At 43.3% G+C, this 16123-nt stretch overlaps 4 protein-coding genes across 4 annotated transcripts in view; 2 read left to right on the plus strand and 2 right to left on the minus strand.

Annotated features, from left to right (window-relative positions):
- Positions 1–205: 205 nt before the first annotated feature.
- LOC148387211 (ADP-ribosylation factor 3-like) lies at positions 206–2586 on the plus strand. Its single transcript, XM_088396348.1, has 5 exons — positions 206–354; positions 935–1124; positions 1201–1311; positions 1389–1513; positions 1626–2586. The coding sequence occupies exons 2-5, from the start codon at positions 980–982 to the stop codon at positions 1782–1784; spliced, it is 540 nt and encodes a 179-aa protein (XP_088252474.1). The 5' UTR covers positions 206–354; positions 935–979; the 3' UTR covers positions 1785–2586.
- Positions 2587–3358: 772 nt separating this feature from the next.
- On the minus strand, positions 3359–7150 carry c14h1orf35 (chromosome 14 C1orf35 homolog). Its single transcript, XM_088396346.1, has 8 exons — positions 6557–7150; positions 5673–5820; positions 5551–5596; positions 5373–5455; positions 5011–5083; positions 4824–4903; positions 4597–4710; positions 3359–3795 (listed from the first exon to the last, which is right to left on the minus strand). Exons 1-8 carry the CDS (start codon positions 6651–6653, stop codon positions 3540–3542), a joined length of 897 nt encoding a protein of 298 aa, XP_088252472.1. The 5' UTR covers positions 6654–7150; the 3' UTR covers positions 3359–3539.
- Positions 7130–10730, plus strand: guk1a (guanylate kinase 1a). Its single transcript, XM_088396347.1, has 7 exons — positions 7130–7295; positions 8785–8898; positions 8985–9026; positions 9101–9336; positions 9427–9511; positions 9743–9828; positions 9990–10730. Exons 1-7 carry the CDS (start codon positions 7262–7264, stop codon positions 10026–10028), a joined length of 636 nt encoding a protein of 211 aa, XP_088252473.1. The 5' UTR covers positions 7130–7261; the 3' UTR covers positions 10029–10730.
- A 37-nt stretch (positions 10731–10767) lies between these two features.
- obscnb (obscurin, cytoskeletal calmodulin and titin-interacting RhoGEF b) overlaps positions 10768–16123 on the minus strand; it is a 33000-nt gene continuing 27644 nt past the window's right edge. The window contains exons 64-77 of the mRNA XM_088396336.1: positions 16010–16086; positions 15766–15936; positions 15541–15700; positions 15358–15474; positions 15120–15284; positions 14861–15019; positions 14628–14805; positions 14396–14509; positions 14135–14302; positions 13964–14066; positions 13760–13889; positions 13599–13689; positions 13473–13515; positions 10768–12873 (exon numbers count right to left, since the gene is read on the minus strand). Of these exons, the coding sequence (XP_088252462.1) occupies positions 11811–12873; positions 13473–13515; positions 13599–13689; positions 13760–13889; positions 13964–14066; positions 14135–14302; positions 14396–14509; positions 14628–14805; positions 14861–15019; positions 15120–15284; positions 15358–15474; positions 15541–15700; positions 15766–15936; positions 16010–16086 (2739 nt within the window). The 3' untranslated portion in view covers positions 10768–11810. The remainder of the gene's footprint in view (positions 12874–13472; positions 13516–13598; positions 13690–13759; positions 13890–13963; positions 14067–14134; positions 14303–14395; positions 14510–14627; positions 14806–14860; positions 15020–15119; positions 15285–15357; positions 15475–15540; positions 15701–15765; positions 15937–16009; positions 16087–16123) is intronic.

A 16123-nucleotide genomic window follows, 5' to 3' on the forward strand; every position in this document is an offset into this window, starting at 1 on the left:
CCCTACAACAAATACTTTCGCTGATTTAGCTATTAAGATAATACAATTAAAGAGACTGGTTTTACTCAACACTGGGAGAACAACTGACTTTTTTTTCTATGAAAAGCTGTCAAAAATCTAAAATAAATACACTGCATACATAAAAATACTTAATCTCGGACAAACGGAATGTTTTTTTTTTTTAAACTTTTTTAAAAGGCAACTGGCATAATGCAGTGCCCCTTTTGACCACAGCGGGGCAATACCCCGAGAAAAGTATGGAACGCGGAAGAGAAGGGACGGCGGAAGTCGTGACGTGTCAAATGGTCGCCATTTCCCGAAGGAAGGAAACGCCTTGAAGACACTCAGCTCCGTGTAAGTGGTCATACTGACAAACTACTTCATCGTTGTCTTTCTTCCGCATGGTCATTGCGAGCCGTATTTTGTTCTTAACTAATGGTGGCGTTGACAATGGTGTGCCCAGGAGCTAAAGGCTAATTAAAGCGAGTTGTTGTGTGCTAACCTAACCGGTTGGCTGACTTTGCCGAAGCGCAACATCGGCAGTTTTTTGCTATTTATTTCGTATAATAGTACCTCGGAGTATTAAGTCGCGACATAAAGTTTTCTGTTTACGTGACGACGTGATTGTGTGTTTGTATAACGCTAGCAATGCACTTTCGCACTGGAAGCAAGCTGCTTGTTTGTGTAATTTGATACTTAACAGTTCAACACAAGCCGGCGTTTGTTTCTCCGTACAGGCCGAATGGCGGTTTTAACGTTTTTACTGCATTTATAAGCATTTCCATTGATCCTCATAACTTTAGCCTGGTCGCATTTTTTAATAACTTTAGCCTAGTCTTATTTTCAATAACGCTTGTGTGACGTCACGTTAACACGTGACGCAACCTCTACATATTAATGCATATGTTGACAATAGCTGTTTTTGTTTCTCCAGACAAGGCAAACGTACATTCCCATTAACAAAAAAACAGGAGCAGACATGGGCAACATATTTGGAAACTTGTTCAAATTCTTGGGCAAGAAAGAAATGAGAATTCTTATGGTGGGCTTGGATGCTGCCGGCAAAACCACAATTTTGTACAAGCTCAAGCTTGGGGAGATTGTCACCACCATTCCAACAATAGGTAATCCGCATCTGCGTTTTTTCACCACTCTGGTCAGCGCGAGAACATTAACACGACTGTATTTTCTGCCCGGCAGGTTTTAATGTGGAGACGGTGGAGTACAAGAACATCAGCTTTACGGTGTGGGACGTCGGCGGCCAGGACAAGATTCGACCGTTGTGGCGTCATTACTTTCAGAACACTCAAGGCATGCGAAGGCATCACACTGCTCCATAGCTGAGCTGTGTCTGTATCTATCCCGCCTAATGTGTCTTTCTGTCACAGGTCTCATTTTTGTAGTGGACAGCAACGACCGAGAACGATGCACGGAGGCACGTGAGGAGCTCATGAGGATGTTGGCGGAGGACGAACTGCGTGGCGCTATGCTATTAGTCTTTGCTAATAAACAGGTGAGTCATTTTCCGGAATGAATCATTCGGAAAAAGTGATGTATTCCCCAGCGACTTGTTTCCCAAGAATATTGTCTCACTGTCTTTTCTTTGGAAATGAATGCATTGACAGGACCTGCCCAACGCCATGACTGCAGCAGAAATCACAGACAAGTTGGGTCTTCACTCCCTGCGCGACAGACAATGGTTCATCCAGGCGACCTGCGCCACAAACGGAGAAGGCCTCTACGAGGGACTGGATTGGTTGTCCAACAGGCTGAAGAACAACTAACATGCATTTTTGTTTTTGTTTTTACATTCTGCCTTTACTGAGCTGTTGTTACCGCAGACATACTGGACAGTTGATTACTTGGTTCGGCCAAAGCTGAATACGTTTGTATTTGATGTATGTGTAATAGATTTTGGTAATGGGCCAACTTACTTGACTTTTTCTAGTCTGATTGTTTGACTTAGGTGATAAATGAGGGAAACATATGACCAGTTGGCATAAAAAAAATGCATTTGCGGCAATTTGCCAGATGATCAACCTCAAGCCACTTTGCATTTGTTAAACACTGGAATGTTTTGTGTGACGTTTTGTGTTTAAAAGGCATTTTCTTTTTCTATTTTCTCACTCTCAGGTCCACATTTGCCTTAAGGAGCATACGCTAACTTCAAAACAATGCACCGCAGTTTCTCACACGTTTGGCACGCCTCCTGACAGTGCAATGTCGTGGCTGTCCACAACACCTTTTGGAAAGTGAGGCAAGATTCTTAAATAGCAATAAAGAATATTTCTTCTACATTTTCTGCTTTGCACATTGGCACGTTTGGTGTAAACAGAAACCTATAATATGCCTTCATCTATGAGGACAAGTGTTGGCCTCTTGGTTTTTCCTCACTGTTACTGCACAGCTCCCAATATATCTGGGAGTTGGCGCGGGGGTGTTTTTTGTGATTTATAACTATTGGAATGTTTGAATTAATCTATGGGTGTCGTGAGTAAAGCACTGTAATTAAAGTGAACAGATTCAATGTATCTGAAATTGATCTCTTTATACGTGACTATGCAATAAAATTGTTTCAATGTTAAACGGAAATGCAATTCATTGTTAACGGATTGTTTAGCCTGAAGCAGCGAGTGACCTGCCGCATGCACACTGCATAGAAAGTAGCTGAGAAGATTCTTGCAGGTTGATTAGGCTGCTATGGTTCATGCAGCCAAGCCTATAAAACGGAGGCGGGGTGGACAAGTCCAGGGCTGCTCATGGGGAGGCTTTGTGTGGGCCGCACTATCCTGCTGCTCCATCAGCTTGGTTTGTGTGTGGCACGCTAACGCTACTCAGCCACGTTTTCTTTAAAGGCACCCCTTGCTCTATCAGTACATGCGAGAATACGGCTCTATTGCATTTATCATTGTGCTGATTTTCGGTTAGCGTCTAAAATCGGGTACGTTACCATCAAGACAAGCAACTGCAAAAATGAAAGTAAGATTAAGTGAAATTACTCACCCTTCAAAGCCACATGACACAGTGGAGACTGATGCAGAGCTCCGGTCAATCTCATTTTAGCCGTTACACTTTCAAGGACATGTTAGTTAGGTTAGGATCTGCTCTAACTGCACAAGGATGCTTTAATCACTGTAAAATAAAGTCAAAGTACTCTGTTAGATTGTTAGTCATTTTCATGCTCGTCATTTCGCTTTCAGGTACATGATATTTCGGTAGGCAATCTTATTGGTAACTTCAATACAGGGATATCAAACATTTTAAAACCTTTCAACTTTTGTAGCGGCTTAAAATAATAGAGATCGATATAATTCGGAGTTTGTAATGCACCCAAAAACAACTAAAGGCTAAAGCTGAATGATATTTTAAAGGTTTAATCGTTGTGATTGTGAGTTAAAAAAAAACAAAGAGGCGGTCATAAAAGGCTATCAACAAAAATGCCTCCATTAGGTAAATGAGGTCTTCAGGAGTGGTCAAGCTTCTGAAGGGCGCCTTTATGAGCGAGTGAGTGGGTGGGGCCCGGGTGGCGCAGAAGCACATTAGCTGTCCGAGTCTGTGTCGTGGCGTCGCCTGCGGCTTTGTGCGGCACGGCCAGGGGCCGTCTTGTGGCCCGAGGGGTTACGGGGGACAGGGGACCCCCCGTCGGAGGAGTCTGTGTCGTGGCGCTGCGCTTGCTGATGGGGGCGTGGGGGCTGTTGCTGTGCCTTTGGTCCCCCCCTTGAATGGCTGTCATAGGGTCTGGCTCCACTCTGACTGCGGTATGATGGATTAGGATGGTGGTGGTCCTTACGGGTTCTGAAGAGCAACGGACGGCAAATAATCGCACTGTGGCTTCTCATTCACTCTTGAATGATGAAATCAGTATCCGTTGCAATTGTTATGAGCAGGCTGATGTTTTATAGCGACAGAGTTGTGTGCGTCCCCATTAGATTCAGATTACTGCAATTTGTCTACTTAGTACTTTTTTTTTTCATTGCCGCTTTCAATCTAGCTATACTGGTGCAGCTTGAGGAAGTAAATAACCCAAAAAATATGAATGAGTAGGAAATGATGGAAGACTTAATTAAATTTAGTAGTTAAATCTAAAAATTAAAAACTGAGTGAAATATTTCCTATTTCTTTAAAGACTTCATAACGATTACGCCTCAGAGCTAATAAAAAGATTACATAAGAAACCAACAAATGATTTTTCAAAAGAAATTAGAAAAATGATTCAAATTACCTTTGTGGTAGGGCCCATTTTTTGAAGAAACGATTGTATATTTTAGAGAACTGTATTATATTTTTGAATGAAAACAGCCCATGTTAATTTCAAATAATTATTACTAAAAACGTATCTTTCTATGCATACGTAAAGTAAAAGTTTTTTTCGTAAAAGCGCTCAAAACTTTTTGATTGTCTTTTGATGTAACTGGAGAGCATCAGGCTCCAGGTCCCACACTTTGAAACACTAGCACTGAGAGTGACGTGACGTCTTAGCGCCCTCTAGTGTTTCTTTTCTATCCATCCCAAATGCATCTTAGCTAAAGCTTGGTGTGAACATAATAGTCATGCAAATTAGCGGGTGACCTCAAGTGTACTCGCCGCCAAGCCAACCTCTTTCTGTCGTCATCTGAGTCCGAAGAGGATGTGTCACTTCTCTGCCTCTTTTTCTTCTTCTTCTTCTCCTTTTTGCTCTTCTTTTCTTTCTTTTTCTTCTTGCTCTCCTGACTAATAAGATGTAAAATGGAAACAAAAGCAGTAAGGAGCCAGAATGGGACTCCAAATCCGGTCCAGTACTCGCACAATATAATGAGATGAAGTGCAGTGCTATGTTTTCTCACCGTGGCTCCACTACTTCTTTTTCGGCACTCTCTGATGGCGTCGCAGTTGAGGTTTCAGGACGATTTGCAGTCTTGTGGTGCTGAAAGTACCATGAAATTAAATGCTTTACTTTTCTTAAGTTTCACTAAGCTGTAGATAATACAACCTAACAAATAATTTGTCTCAGTGTTTGTGTGGAGGGCTTACTGTAAAAACCTGCAGGCCCATTCTCACAGCCTCTTTTTCCTTTTGGGAGAGGACCATTTTGCGTGAGCCGGCGCTGCAAATAGAAACAAACACTTGTTAGGAATCAGACTTAAGAGAAGAAGAGAGCTCTCATCTGCGATAAGCTGCTCGTTGAGGCTTAATGTCAAGAGGAACATTTTTAATGGGACGCGAAAACAACTGGAAAGGTGCTTAGAGTATTTTAGTTGTGTCCAATACACTACTAAATGATAAACAATTTGTTTAATAAGCAGTGGTTTGATTCACATTAAAAAAAAATTCACTATATTAACATAACAGCCTTTAAAATATTTTCATATTAAGAAGAGGAAAAAAAAAAATACCCGGAACTTCCCAACCCGGAGAGCCGATCCACATTTTTCTCTTCACCTTCATCATCTTCTCGTCTGCATATATCTGCTAAGTCCTGTGAGAATGTCAGCCATTGGGGTTCAAAACAGCTTTGGGGTGAATAAAAAATACAATAAATGAATTTATTTATTTAATGAATAAATACAGTACCTCTTTTGTCAGTCCAGTGGGTTGTCTCTTTATAACCTTGTGACCTCTGCATTGCCAAAGACAAAAGTACATTTTTAGACTTGCTATTTATTCTTATGCCTTTTTCTGGCTTGCACACTTACAAGGCAGCCATCAATGCTTCATGTTCTGCAGCCTTGACGGCAGCGAGCTCCTCCTCTTTCGTCCTGGTGCGACCAGTTTTGTCTTTAGCGTACCACGTCAGATCTTTGCCTTTTTGCCATCGACCCACTGGAGCCTTGAGGGAATTTCCTACAAGAGAACACAAAAAACAAGACTGTGGAAAACTACTTCTCCATTATGAAATACAGAGTCACCTTGGTTCTATTCTTTCAGTGGAGACATAATCAAGCTTTGTGCATAAATTGGACCGCAGTGTGTTTATGCCGTTTTAACATGTACATCAGTGATGCCCAACTACTGTGCCATGATAATTTCTTTTTGTCTGTAAAGCGTTACAATCAAATAAATACTTCCTCATATATGTCAGTTGCCACCTTTTTCATGAAGGTACAAGATATAGACATTAATTCCGTACATTTAATCAATAACACAATGAATGACATTTTGGATTTTTAGCTGTTCTAAACCACATTATCTTGGAGTCACCTGAGCAAATTTGAACTATTTCCGAATAGCCTGAAATGAAATACGGTGTTAAATTCAAATTATTGATGTTAACGCTGTATTTCGCAAACGCGGTGGCCTTCCACGTAGTCCGCATATTGACATAGTTGGGGGTTCAAATAGCGGAGTGGCTGCGTGGACCAACTCGTGGTGGACGATGATTTAGGTCACGCACACAGGACTGGGGAAAAAAAGAAGTAACAATCTATCAACAATCTGTGTGATGAAGGACACAGCAGTGGAGGTAAGGAAGCGCAGGACGAAGAGTCAGGACGCCACGTTAGATTTATTTGTTATTGTGTGGCTGCTTGTAGTTGCAAACGAAGGCACGCTTGCGGTTAGCATTGCTTTGCATACTTACCCAGATAATTCTCTCGGTGTTTGTCCACCTTGACGTCATCCCAGTTGAACTGGTCCTGGCCTCCTCGAACTCCACCGATCCTCGAAGTACCGAACATTTTCGGCCTTTTTGTTTTGTTCTTTTAAAAGCGAGGGCGTCTTTAAATGTTGCTAGTTAGCTTTAGCCACACGTTAGCGGCCTGCGTCGTTCCAACATCCGGGGACTTGCCCGACTACTTCCCCTAGAGCTGTGCGACTTACTCCGCAGTGGGATTTATTTTATGTAATATAGTTGAACATATATAAAAACTTATAGTTTAACATATATAAAAACTTTCGAATAAATGAACCAAAAGTGATTACGTTATGTGAATATAAAAGCTACTGACGTAACGGGACCGCCCAATGTTTTCCCTCAATATAGTTTTCACAATACGTAGCAGGGCTCACAATGTTATAATGGTAAATGAACGTTTAAGCGCCTTCGATTTTTTTTAGGGCGAGGCGAATAAAAAAACAGATTTGCCGGTGTTTAGTTTTCTTGGCACGTAAACGTACAAATCCCGTCGCTGACGCGCCGACTGGTTACTCGCTTGGTCGCGTAGTGATGACGTAGGCGGGGGGACGACACCAACGCAAAATGACTTTCCGAGCGAAGGAACCCAGCCCAAACACGATCACAATCTCACGGCAACGTCCTCATAGGGCGGCGTCCCAGTAAGCGCAAATGTTTAGGAAGTATTTCGCCAGGCTTTACTCAGGTAGGAGTAAAGGTTTTTATATATTCCCCGTCTTAACCGGTTATCAGTATTTTGGTATCGGCTGCCATCGAGATGCTGCATGCCAAAATATTTATATATTAACCTGTAAATATTTGTTTTATCAAAACTTCCTGATCGCTCCGTGGTTTTCCCTCATAATGCATGTTTTTTTTTCATTTGATTTGTTTATTTTCAACAAGTAAATAAACAACACTTATTGCAGCTTCATTATGTTTTACATGACTTGTCGAAAAGGAAACCGGGTTGAAGCAATTCTGCTTATCTAGTCCCGTTTATAACATAACAATGAGCGCAATTTAGTTATCAGGTGTTTGGGGTTTTTTTACGTTTATATGGCTTATTAAAACTGCATAACGAAACCATATGAAATGAGTCACGACAATCGAGAAAGAACAAGAATTGAATCATGGGGGCAGTCTTAATTGCTTAGCAACGAACTTGTCGAGCCTAAACATGCATTGTTATTGAGCTGCATATAAAATGGTTGCAACGGTGCACATTTAGTTTATTTGGCCAAAAATGGCAGGAAAGTGACTGTTCCTGGCCACCCATTGCCAATGAATCTCACATGGTTTGCTTCCAATGAGCGTCAGCTCAAGTTGATCAAGTCAAATATCCAATTTCCTGACATGCTGCACAAGGAAACATGCTCAGTGTTGTCACGAGATTTTAAATTGAGTCTTTTAAATGTCCAAATCAAATTACATTAAGACACCCGAGTGTCACGTTTTGTTTCAATTTGACACAGATTTGGGAAGGTAATAAGGAAGTCCTTGTCCCTTTAAGGGAAGAGACAACAGAGGAGGACTCTTGTCATTTGCACCTGCAAACACAACCAGGCTACATCGAGACCGCTTGGGAGACGAGAGGGCTATTAAATGCGGCATTTTTTTTTTTTTTTTTAAATGCTGTGCCTTTAGGAATTTTGTCTGCTATCATGCGGACAATCCTTTCTCACTGCTAATCGAATTCCCATCTGATGTAAGTATGGCATCATGCATCCTTTTGTGTGATTCAAATGTCACTTACTGATTGCGCCGGTCATATTTTTTTCCCGACAAATTAATGTCACGTATCACTCGGGCTGATTATGTGACAATAGCCCTACCCTGTTTGACCGGTTCTGCTAATTTGACTGCTCATGCTCGGAGCTATGAACATTCAGATAAAGCAGGGAGACGAATGTGCTTTTTTTTATGAGTCAGATATGGAGCACATTGCAAGATACTTCAGGTAAGGTTGTGGTGAAGGTGATATTGCAGGTGTGTTCTGTTCTGCTTCCACAAGCAGAAAAAGCTGCTGTAATTAGAGGGAAGTAATTAGTCCCCAACGGTACCGTGTTGATTGCTTGTATTGTAAAAGTTGTCAGTCAGCCTGGAAAGCCGCGGTGTCGTTTTTAGCCGTTAAAATTTCAGTGCGTCGCTCATTTGCCTCTCTCTCTCTCCTGTCTTTTTTTTTTTTTTTTTAGCGATGGCTGGACCCAGGCCTGTGGTGCTGAGCGGCCCATCCGGGGCAGGCAAAAGCACTCTGCTCAAGAAACTCATGAAAGAATACAACGGTGTCTTTGGCTTCAGCGTCTCACGTGAGTTTTCGATTTGCATGAACCAGGTTCAAGTTCTTAGTAAATGTATTTGAGTTCATGTAAGCCAATTGTGGGTCCTCCTTCAGATACAACAAGAAACCCACGACCTGGAGAGGAGAACGGCAAAGGTGGATTTTCCTTTTCTCTATTTGTGTTCGTGACATGATTATTATCATGTGACCTCGCTCGCCCTTTTTTCTAGATTACCATTATGTCACACGGGAAGCCATGCAGGCGGCCGTCGATAAGGGCGAATTCATCGAGAGTGCAGAGTTTTCCGGAAACATGTACGGGACGAGCAGAGCCGCCGTGCAGGCCGTCAAGGCGCGCAACCTCATTTGCATACTGGACATCGATATGCAGGGGGTGAAGAATATTAAGAAGACTGACCTCAATCCCATTTATATCTCCATCCAGCCTCCGTCTTTGGATGTCCTGGTGAGGAAAAAGCACATGCACAGAGAGTTCTCTCTTTTGGACTGAGTTGTGTTCCTAATCATTAAATGTTTTTTGTTCGTATGCTTTCAGGAAGCCCGTCTAAGAGCCAGAAAAACAGAGTCAGAAGACAGCCTGCAAAGGCGCTTGCAAGCCGCTAAGGTGGACATTGAATTAAGTAAGTTCTTTTTTTTGTCCAGACTGACAGAAGATTTAAAGAAATTACTTTTCTGCAGATAATGACTTCTTGGCTGTAGCATAATTACAATGCGCCAGATGATCGTCTGCAAGTGAACTTTCCAGTGTAATGTTGAACAAATGAATTAACTATAACGACTTTATAGTATTGTTGACTTTGTTGGAAGCTAAAAATGCACGAACGCAAAGTACATTGCGTACTCCCTTGCAGGTAAAGAACCGGACATGTTTGACGTGGTCATCGTCAATGACAACTTGGAAGACGCATATGGGCACTTACGAGATGCTCTTCTTGAGGTGAGCTTAAATTAGATTTAGGTTGACAGTCATGGTGTGCCACTTGACACCGTTTCCACACGGCACGTCATTGACACGCAAGCTAGCTCAAAAAATACTGCAAGTTTGAATTCAACTCGATTGAAATATTGTGTGAATACTTTTCCACTTTCTCTTTTTAGGAAATCAACATGGTGAAGAAAATCAACATGTCTTCATAGGAAACAGGGCACAGTCTAAGACCACTCACTCCTTACTAAACTATAGACCTCGTTGTGAACATTCCGTCCCAAAAAACAAAGTGGTCTGTCTGCAAAAGCCCCGCGAGCGTATTTCTCCAAAAGTTTAGGTTTACAAGTGTGTTTAAGCATAGTTATTATTTCTAAAGTCGAATGTTTTCTTTTTTTATGACAAGGAGAACTTTCCTTTTTTTTTCTAAATTATTATCATTTACATTTGTTTTGTATAGACTTTGCATTGTGTCGTTTTGTCAACCTGCTAGGTGACTTGAACCGTATAAAGTCATCATCAGTTTTTCTTCAGCCCGGCCTTAAGCGAACTCATTACGACATGTTGATTAACTGGTCTATAAAGCAAAGTTTCTTTTGGGTACTTGTCCTGGTGTAATCAGTGCTCCTGATAGTAAAACACATCAATTTCTTTTTAATGCGCAAAATTATGTATTCCATTTCATGCTTTTTTTTTTTAACAATGTGCTAGTGTAACTCTGCTAAAAAAAATACATGTTTTAGGTTTAGATCCCCGTAAGTTGTTGGAGGGGTAGTGGCACAGTTATTTGTATTTAACCTGCATTTGAATCGATTACGATTGTAATGGACTGTTAAGAATTTAAAGAAATGGAAATGTTATGTTTCTTCTTTATTTGAAGTCTCTTGTAATCACTAAAACTGAAAACCTCAAAATGCCTGAAAACTCACTTTTTTTTAAATGTATCAGCAGGTTAATCAAATTTAACGTCAATGAACAGTAATAATTTGTATCTTACATATTTTTTTTAATTTAATATTCAGATTTGAAAGCAAACATGTTTTTCCATTCAAAATCAACACATTTAAAAGTACAAGCAATTACAATCCGTTGAGAGTGTTAGGAACTACACAAAACCCGAATTCCGGAAGACGTTAAATCTCTTTAAATTTCAATAGTCACAAATGCTTTGGAAAAGCAGCATGCAGTCAAACTTTTGAAAGGAACTACAAACGGCCCCCGTGAGCTCAACGTTATTGCACCGCATGAACAAACTCCGAGACAGTCTTTGCTCTATAAATGGAGCCAGATGATAAATTACTCACGCCAAAGACTGAATTCTCACTAAACCTAAAAAGATGATGAACTTGTTGACCTATTTCAATTGACACAAAGCAATGAATCTTATGAACTACAAATAAACGGTACAGATCGACCTATGTGTTAATATTTAATGCTTTCATCAATTTGAATAATTTCTTTTTTTTTAAAGTCAAAGACGGTTCACTCGTTTTGAATTCCGTGCATGCAGCGTGGCTTTAGTTCCAACGAGATTGTGAATCAGTGACCAGTCCAACATTTTTGCCTTTTGCTAATTTCACCACTAAGTGACTTAATGGGAAGCAATTTTATCTTTCGGAATATTCAGAACTGCTACTGTTGTATTAAGCAGAACAAAGTCACACCGAGGAGTTAACGCTGTAGTGCTTTCTCATACCATAGTTGCTTCAAAAAACATCAGATCATCAATTCAAAGTATTTGTGATGTGAATTGATTTTCGTTCCTCTCGAATCTATTTTCTTTTCATTGTAACAGAAACAATGCGGTTTCTGGTTTGAGTAAATCGAAGGATATCGTCACTTCGTTCGATTGTGGTGACGCAAGATTACATAATACCGTCCAACTTCAAATATTTCTGTCATCTGGAATGGTTTGTTAAAAGCTGAAAGTTAGGAGTCAAGCCGATGCCGCCGTTTAAGACTGAGGAGGCTTTGTGTTGAACAGAATTCAAAAGCTACTGCTTCTGCTGCTGTTTGTCGCTAATTTGAAGGGTGACCGGGTTTCCCACCGATGTGTAGCCGTACGTCTGAGTTGATATTTTGGTTTTAAAACTTGGCTGCCCACCTTCCACCCTCTGCACCTCGGAGCAGTAAGACGGTTTCACCTCCAGCTCGGCGTGGTGCACTTGAATGGGGACGCGCCTTTCCGACTGGCTGCCGCTTGCTTGTGGAGCGTGAGATGAAGAAAGACCGCCGGCTAGATGCTCTCTGAAGCGAGAGAAAAAACCGCCTCGCCGTCTTGGGGCTGAGACGGGACGTCCTACGTTGAGGAGCACGGGTTGTCCCACGGCGGAGCCGCCAACCTCCCTCTGGAGCACGGAGATCTCGCAGGGCTTCTCGGCGGGAACGTTGCTGGTCGAACCGTAAGATTCTCCTTCTCCTGGGATGTAATCTTCCAAGTCTTCCAGTGCGAGAACGTGACCTCCACGTGTTAGTGTCTTGGCTTCCTGCTTCCCGCAAAGGTCTTCATCATCATCAGGTTCCAAGATGACAATTTGGTTTTCACAAGCCTCCCCAGCGGTGGTAAGAACAGATGAGAGCTCGTGGTGATCTCCTGAAGCAGAAGGAGCTTCCTGGTCCTCCCAGGTGAGCGTCTGGCCACTGGCGCTTCCTGCCAGCTCCACCAGATTATTGTTAGAATTGTTGGCATTGGGGTTCTCCAGAGGCGATCTTTTGGGTCTGGATGGAGTGCTGGAGCGTTCTGAAACGGCCGGTGACACACCCCTCCTTCTGGACAACCTGGGAGACTTATTGACCTTGTACTCTATCACCTCCTCCACCTCAACCCAATTAGGCTTGCTCTCCACGACGGTAGAAGCAGCACCCTCCGCACCTCCGACCTCCGTGACATAGAAAGTTGGCACTGTGCTTTTTCTGGAAGTGGCCATCCTCCTGGTCCTGGTGCTGGAGGTCTCTGAGGTGGTCATCTCCGAGCGGTGGGCTCCAGTGATGGTCATGCCTGGGGACTTGTGCCTCCTCATTCTCGGGTTCTTCACCACCGTGGTGATGGTCTCCTCGCTGTCAATAAACCACCAAGCACCGTGGACGCCATTATCCGAGAAGGCTCCGTATTGGTTCGCATGCAGTTTTTGCAGACGGTCCGAGCAAGCGAAATAGGAATGATGCAGCGTAAGAAGCATGCTTCGGTAGGACAGTTCATTTAGTTTGGTGAGTTTTTGAGTTGGAGGTTAAGTTTGCATCCCGGCCAAGTTTTGTTAGCACCCACGCTTCGCATGGCACACATTTGAGTCGCAGTTAATATCTAGTCCAAACACACAGTTGAACTGTAGTGTATTTTTATTTAGGTCTCATGCAATTAGTGAAATATATATTGCATGAGACCTAAATAAAAATACACTACAGAACCTTTCGAGGTTGCACGGATTTAGAAAAATCTTTTGAGCTCGAAACCGCCGTCATGCAGCAGTTTGCATCAAAAGATTCATTAACGTTGTGTTTTTAAAAAACTACCTCTAAAGTTAATTAAGGTAAAGTTTGACGTTCATTTCTCATTATTTAAAATAAAATGTTAAGTTGCACTGGACATGTATTAAGGTGATGATGAGGCAAAAAAAAAAAAAAAACACACACAAACATCATGCATGGATTGCACTTACATGATGATGGTTTTCTTTGGGATTTTGGTCTCCTGCTCCGTAACTGGACAATAAACAAAGCAAACATAAAATGAATGGAAAGCAGCAACAATGTGAGCAAGCGGCAAGTCCTCCCTCTCGTCTTACCTTCAAGAACGATGGCCTGCTCGGCGCTGGCGGCGACGGTTGGAGGAACTAAATCAGCGGCACACCTGGCGCTGCCCAGACGGTTGGACAACTGACAACACCCGGAAATTCTCAATTAGAAAAGACTCATTGACATGCAGCCATAAAAAAAGAGGACCAACCTCACACTCGTAGTGTCCCAGGTCTCGATCTGTCACATTTTTGATCACCAAGACCAAAACTCCGCTGCGGAGCTCACTGTAAGTCTGATACTTTTCCTGGTCGCTTAGCAGCCGGCCGTCCTTGAACCACCTTGACGGCAAATGCGTCCATCAGCGCTTCGACTTTTATCAACATATTATTTTGCGTGTGAGAACTTTTGCTACCTGATTTTAGGACTGGGAGCGCTCTGGATGACGCAGGTGAACTGAGCATCTTCACCGCTGACACAAATAGCATTCCTCAATTTGTTCACAAACCGCGGGGGCACTGATGAGAAAAGACAAGTTCAAAGGTCAAAACGCCAACGTGGATTTTTACGTGTGCCGGCTGCTCACCTTGTACAGTGATCTTGCCCAGCGTGCTGGCGTTGCCAGCTGAGCTGGTGGCGAAGCACATGTATTGGCCTGAATCCTCAGCTGTCATGTTATCCAGGATGAGCGTACAGGAGCCGTCGGGGTCCTCGATAACGATGTGATGAGGATCTGCTTCCACCATGCGTCCGTCTACGACCGGACAATGGCCAATTCTCAGTCAAGCGGGTCATGGCCACGTCTAAAATGTAGAATCCTTTTGGGGTTGTGGATGAGGAGTCTTACCCTTGTACCAGGTGATGGCAGGTTTGGGAACTCCTACGGCCTTGCACGCCAGTTTAACAGTCTGCCCGAGCTCGGCTGTGCAGTTGGCCAGTATTTCCACAAAGTCGGGAGGACCTTCAAAAAAAAGCAGTCAAAATTATTAAAGGGGACTTTTTTTTTTTTGATAATGTATTTTCTAGGACTTTTGCAACTACTCCAGTACGAGTCAACATGATCAAATTCCAACACTCACTCCAAGCAGTTATGCTGTATCTCTGCTGAAGTTCCCGGAAGTCTCTCAACCACGAGTTCTTGATGGTGACGGTTCGGGCCTGCAAGGTGTACTTCCTCACGGAATCTTCACGTTCGTGCCAGATCTCGAAAGCGCGGTCGTCGCCCTCCACCGTCTCATTCACGTCAATGTTGTTGAGCTGCAGGAGGGAGGCAATTCAAAACATGTTGCGGGCGGCTGGCGTCTATTCTTACCTTCATCATGTTCTTGAAGACGTAGGTTTGCGTGTCGGTGTTGCTGTCTCGTTTGGATTTGCAGATGATGCAGTAGTTCTTAAAGAGGAAGACGTGGCGGTGGTGACCTCGAGAGGACGTCCTTATTCCGGGAGCTCCCTCCCAAACTTGGAACGGTCCCTGGTAGCAAGACACATGAAGGAGACTCAATGAAATGTGATTTTTTTTTTTTTTGTTGGCCTCAACGAGACTATAAAAAGTTCCTCATCCATCCACTCACCTGCCTAAGAGGCTCGCCTAAGGCTTCAAGGGTGGCGGGGTAGTTCTCAATCATAGACACGTGGTGGCTATTCTCCGAACGTTGCGGTAGTGCCGACACCATGGCGTACGCTTCCTCCAGCAGGCAGCAGTTCTGGCCGTTTCTCGCCTTGTTTCGAATGAGCTCCTGGCGACGGCGAGGGTGTTAGAACCGAGACAATCCGGCATGTCAAAGAGACATGACGCTTGGTCGTGGTCACCTTGAGGAAGGCCTTGTATTTCTGAATCCTGTCCAGAGGTTGAAGCAGGTAGGCGTTGATGCTACGTATAGGCTGCTCAGCCGGGTCTGCGTTGGCTTGCTCCTTCTCCGTGTACTCCTAAAACACGAGTAAACATCAGGGAGATCAACCTTAGAGAAGAAATGACAATCAATTCTGCAGTACCTTGAAGAAGCGGTGCACCGTTTTGTCACTGATGACGCTTTCGGCCTGGCTTTGACCTACGAGGTACTGGAGGTACTTCTCAAAGCCTTCCTTATTCTTCAGGAAGCACATGGCGACATCGTCGTCCGTCTCACAGTCGTTCAGCTTGGGCAGGAACGCCCTGCAGCGCACATACGGACAGGTCACTACCGTGAAAACGCGCCCAAAGGGAGGGGGCGAGCATACCTGGCATGGAAGTCCTTCAAGTCGTCGATGTTCCTGAAGATGGCCTCCTTCTGGCTGCTGACGTCACTCGGAGCATCGGGAGAGTCGGCGTGCCTCGGGTGATGGTGCATGAAGAAGTCCATCTCTTTGACAAACTCTGATTCACCGCCAATTATGTCCTGGATTAATTGGCTACAGAAGAAGAACAATAAAAAGATGCCTGCTTGAGAGGCTGGCAGGATTTGTAATAATTTGTTTTACTTACAATAACTTCTTCTTGTATTCTCCCTCAGACACCTCCTCGACACTCGTCTCGGGAAGGTCGCCCGAATCAGCAGATAGCTAGAGGAGATGTTTATCATGATTGTAAGAACTTTGA

The sequence above is a fragment of the Syngnathus floridae genome, chromosome 14, assembly GCF_059516105.1.
Source record: "Syngnathus floridae isolate MCC-2025c chromosome 14, RoL_Sflo_1.0, whole genome shotgun sequence".
NCBI lineage: Eukaryota > Metazoa > Chordata > Actinopteri > Syngnathiformes > Syngnathidae > Syngnathus > Syngnathus floridae.

Coding starts and splice junctions, on each gene's coding strand:
- c14h1orf35 (XM_088396346.1), bottom strand. CDS start 6,653: ATGTTCGGTACTTCGAGGATCGGTGGAGTTCGAGGAGGCCAGGACCAG. Junction 5,597..5,672: donor GAAGCATTGATGGCTGCCTT/GTAAGTGTGCAA, acceptor TTGGCAATGCAG/AGGTCACAAGGTTATAAAGA. Junction 4,711..4,823: donor AAAGAAGTAGTGGAGCCACG/GTGAGAAAACAT, acceptor ACATCTTATTAG/TCAGGAGAGCAAGAAGAAAA.
- LOC148387211 (XM_088396348.1), top strand. CDS start 980: ATGGGCAACATATTTGGAAACTTGTTCAAATTCTTGGGCAAGAAAGAA. Junction 1,125..1,200: donor CACCACCATTCCAACAATAG/GTAATCCGCATC, acceptor TCTGCCCGGCAG/GTTTTAATGTGGAGACGGTG. Junction 1,312..1,388: donor TTACTTTCAGAACACTCAAG/GCATGCGAAGGC, acceptor TTTCTGTCACAG/GTCTCATTTTTGTAGTGGAC.
- guk1a (XM_088396347.1), top strand. CDS start 7,262: ATGTTTAGGAAGTATTTCGCCAGGCTTTACTCAG. Junction 7,296..8,784: donor TTTCGCCAGGCTTTACTCAG/GTAGGAGTAAAG, acceptor TTTTTTTTTTAG/CGATGGCTGGACCCAGGCCT. Junction 9,337..9,426: donor CTCCGTCTTTGGATGTCCTG/GTGAGGAAAAAG, acceptor GTATGCTTTCAG/GAAGCCCGTCTAAGAGCCAG.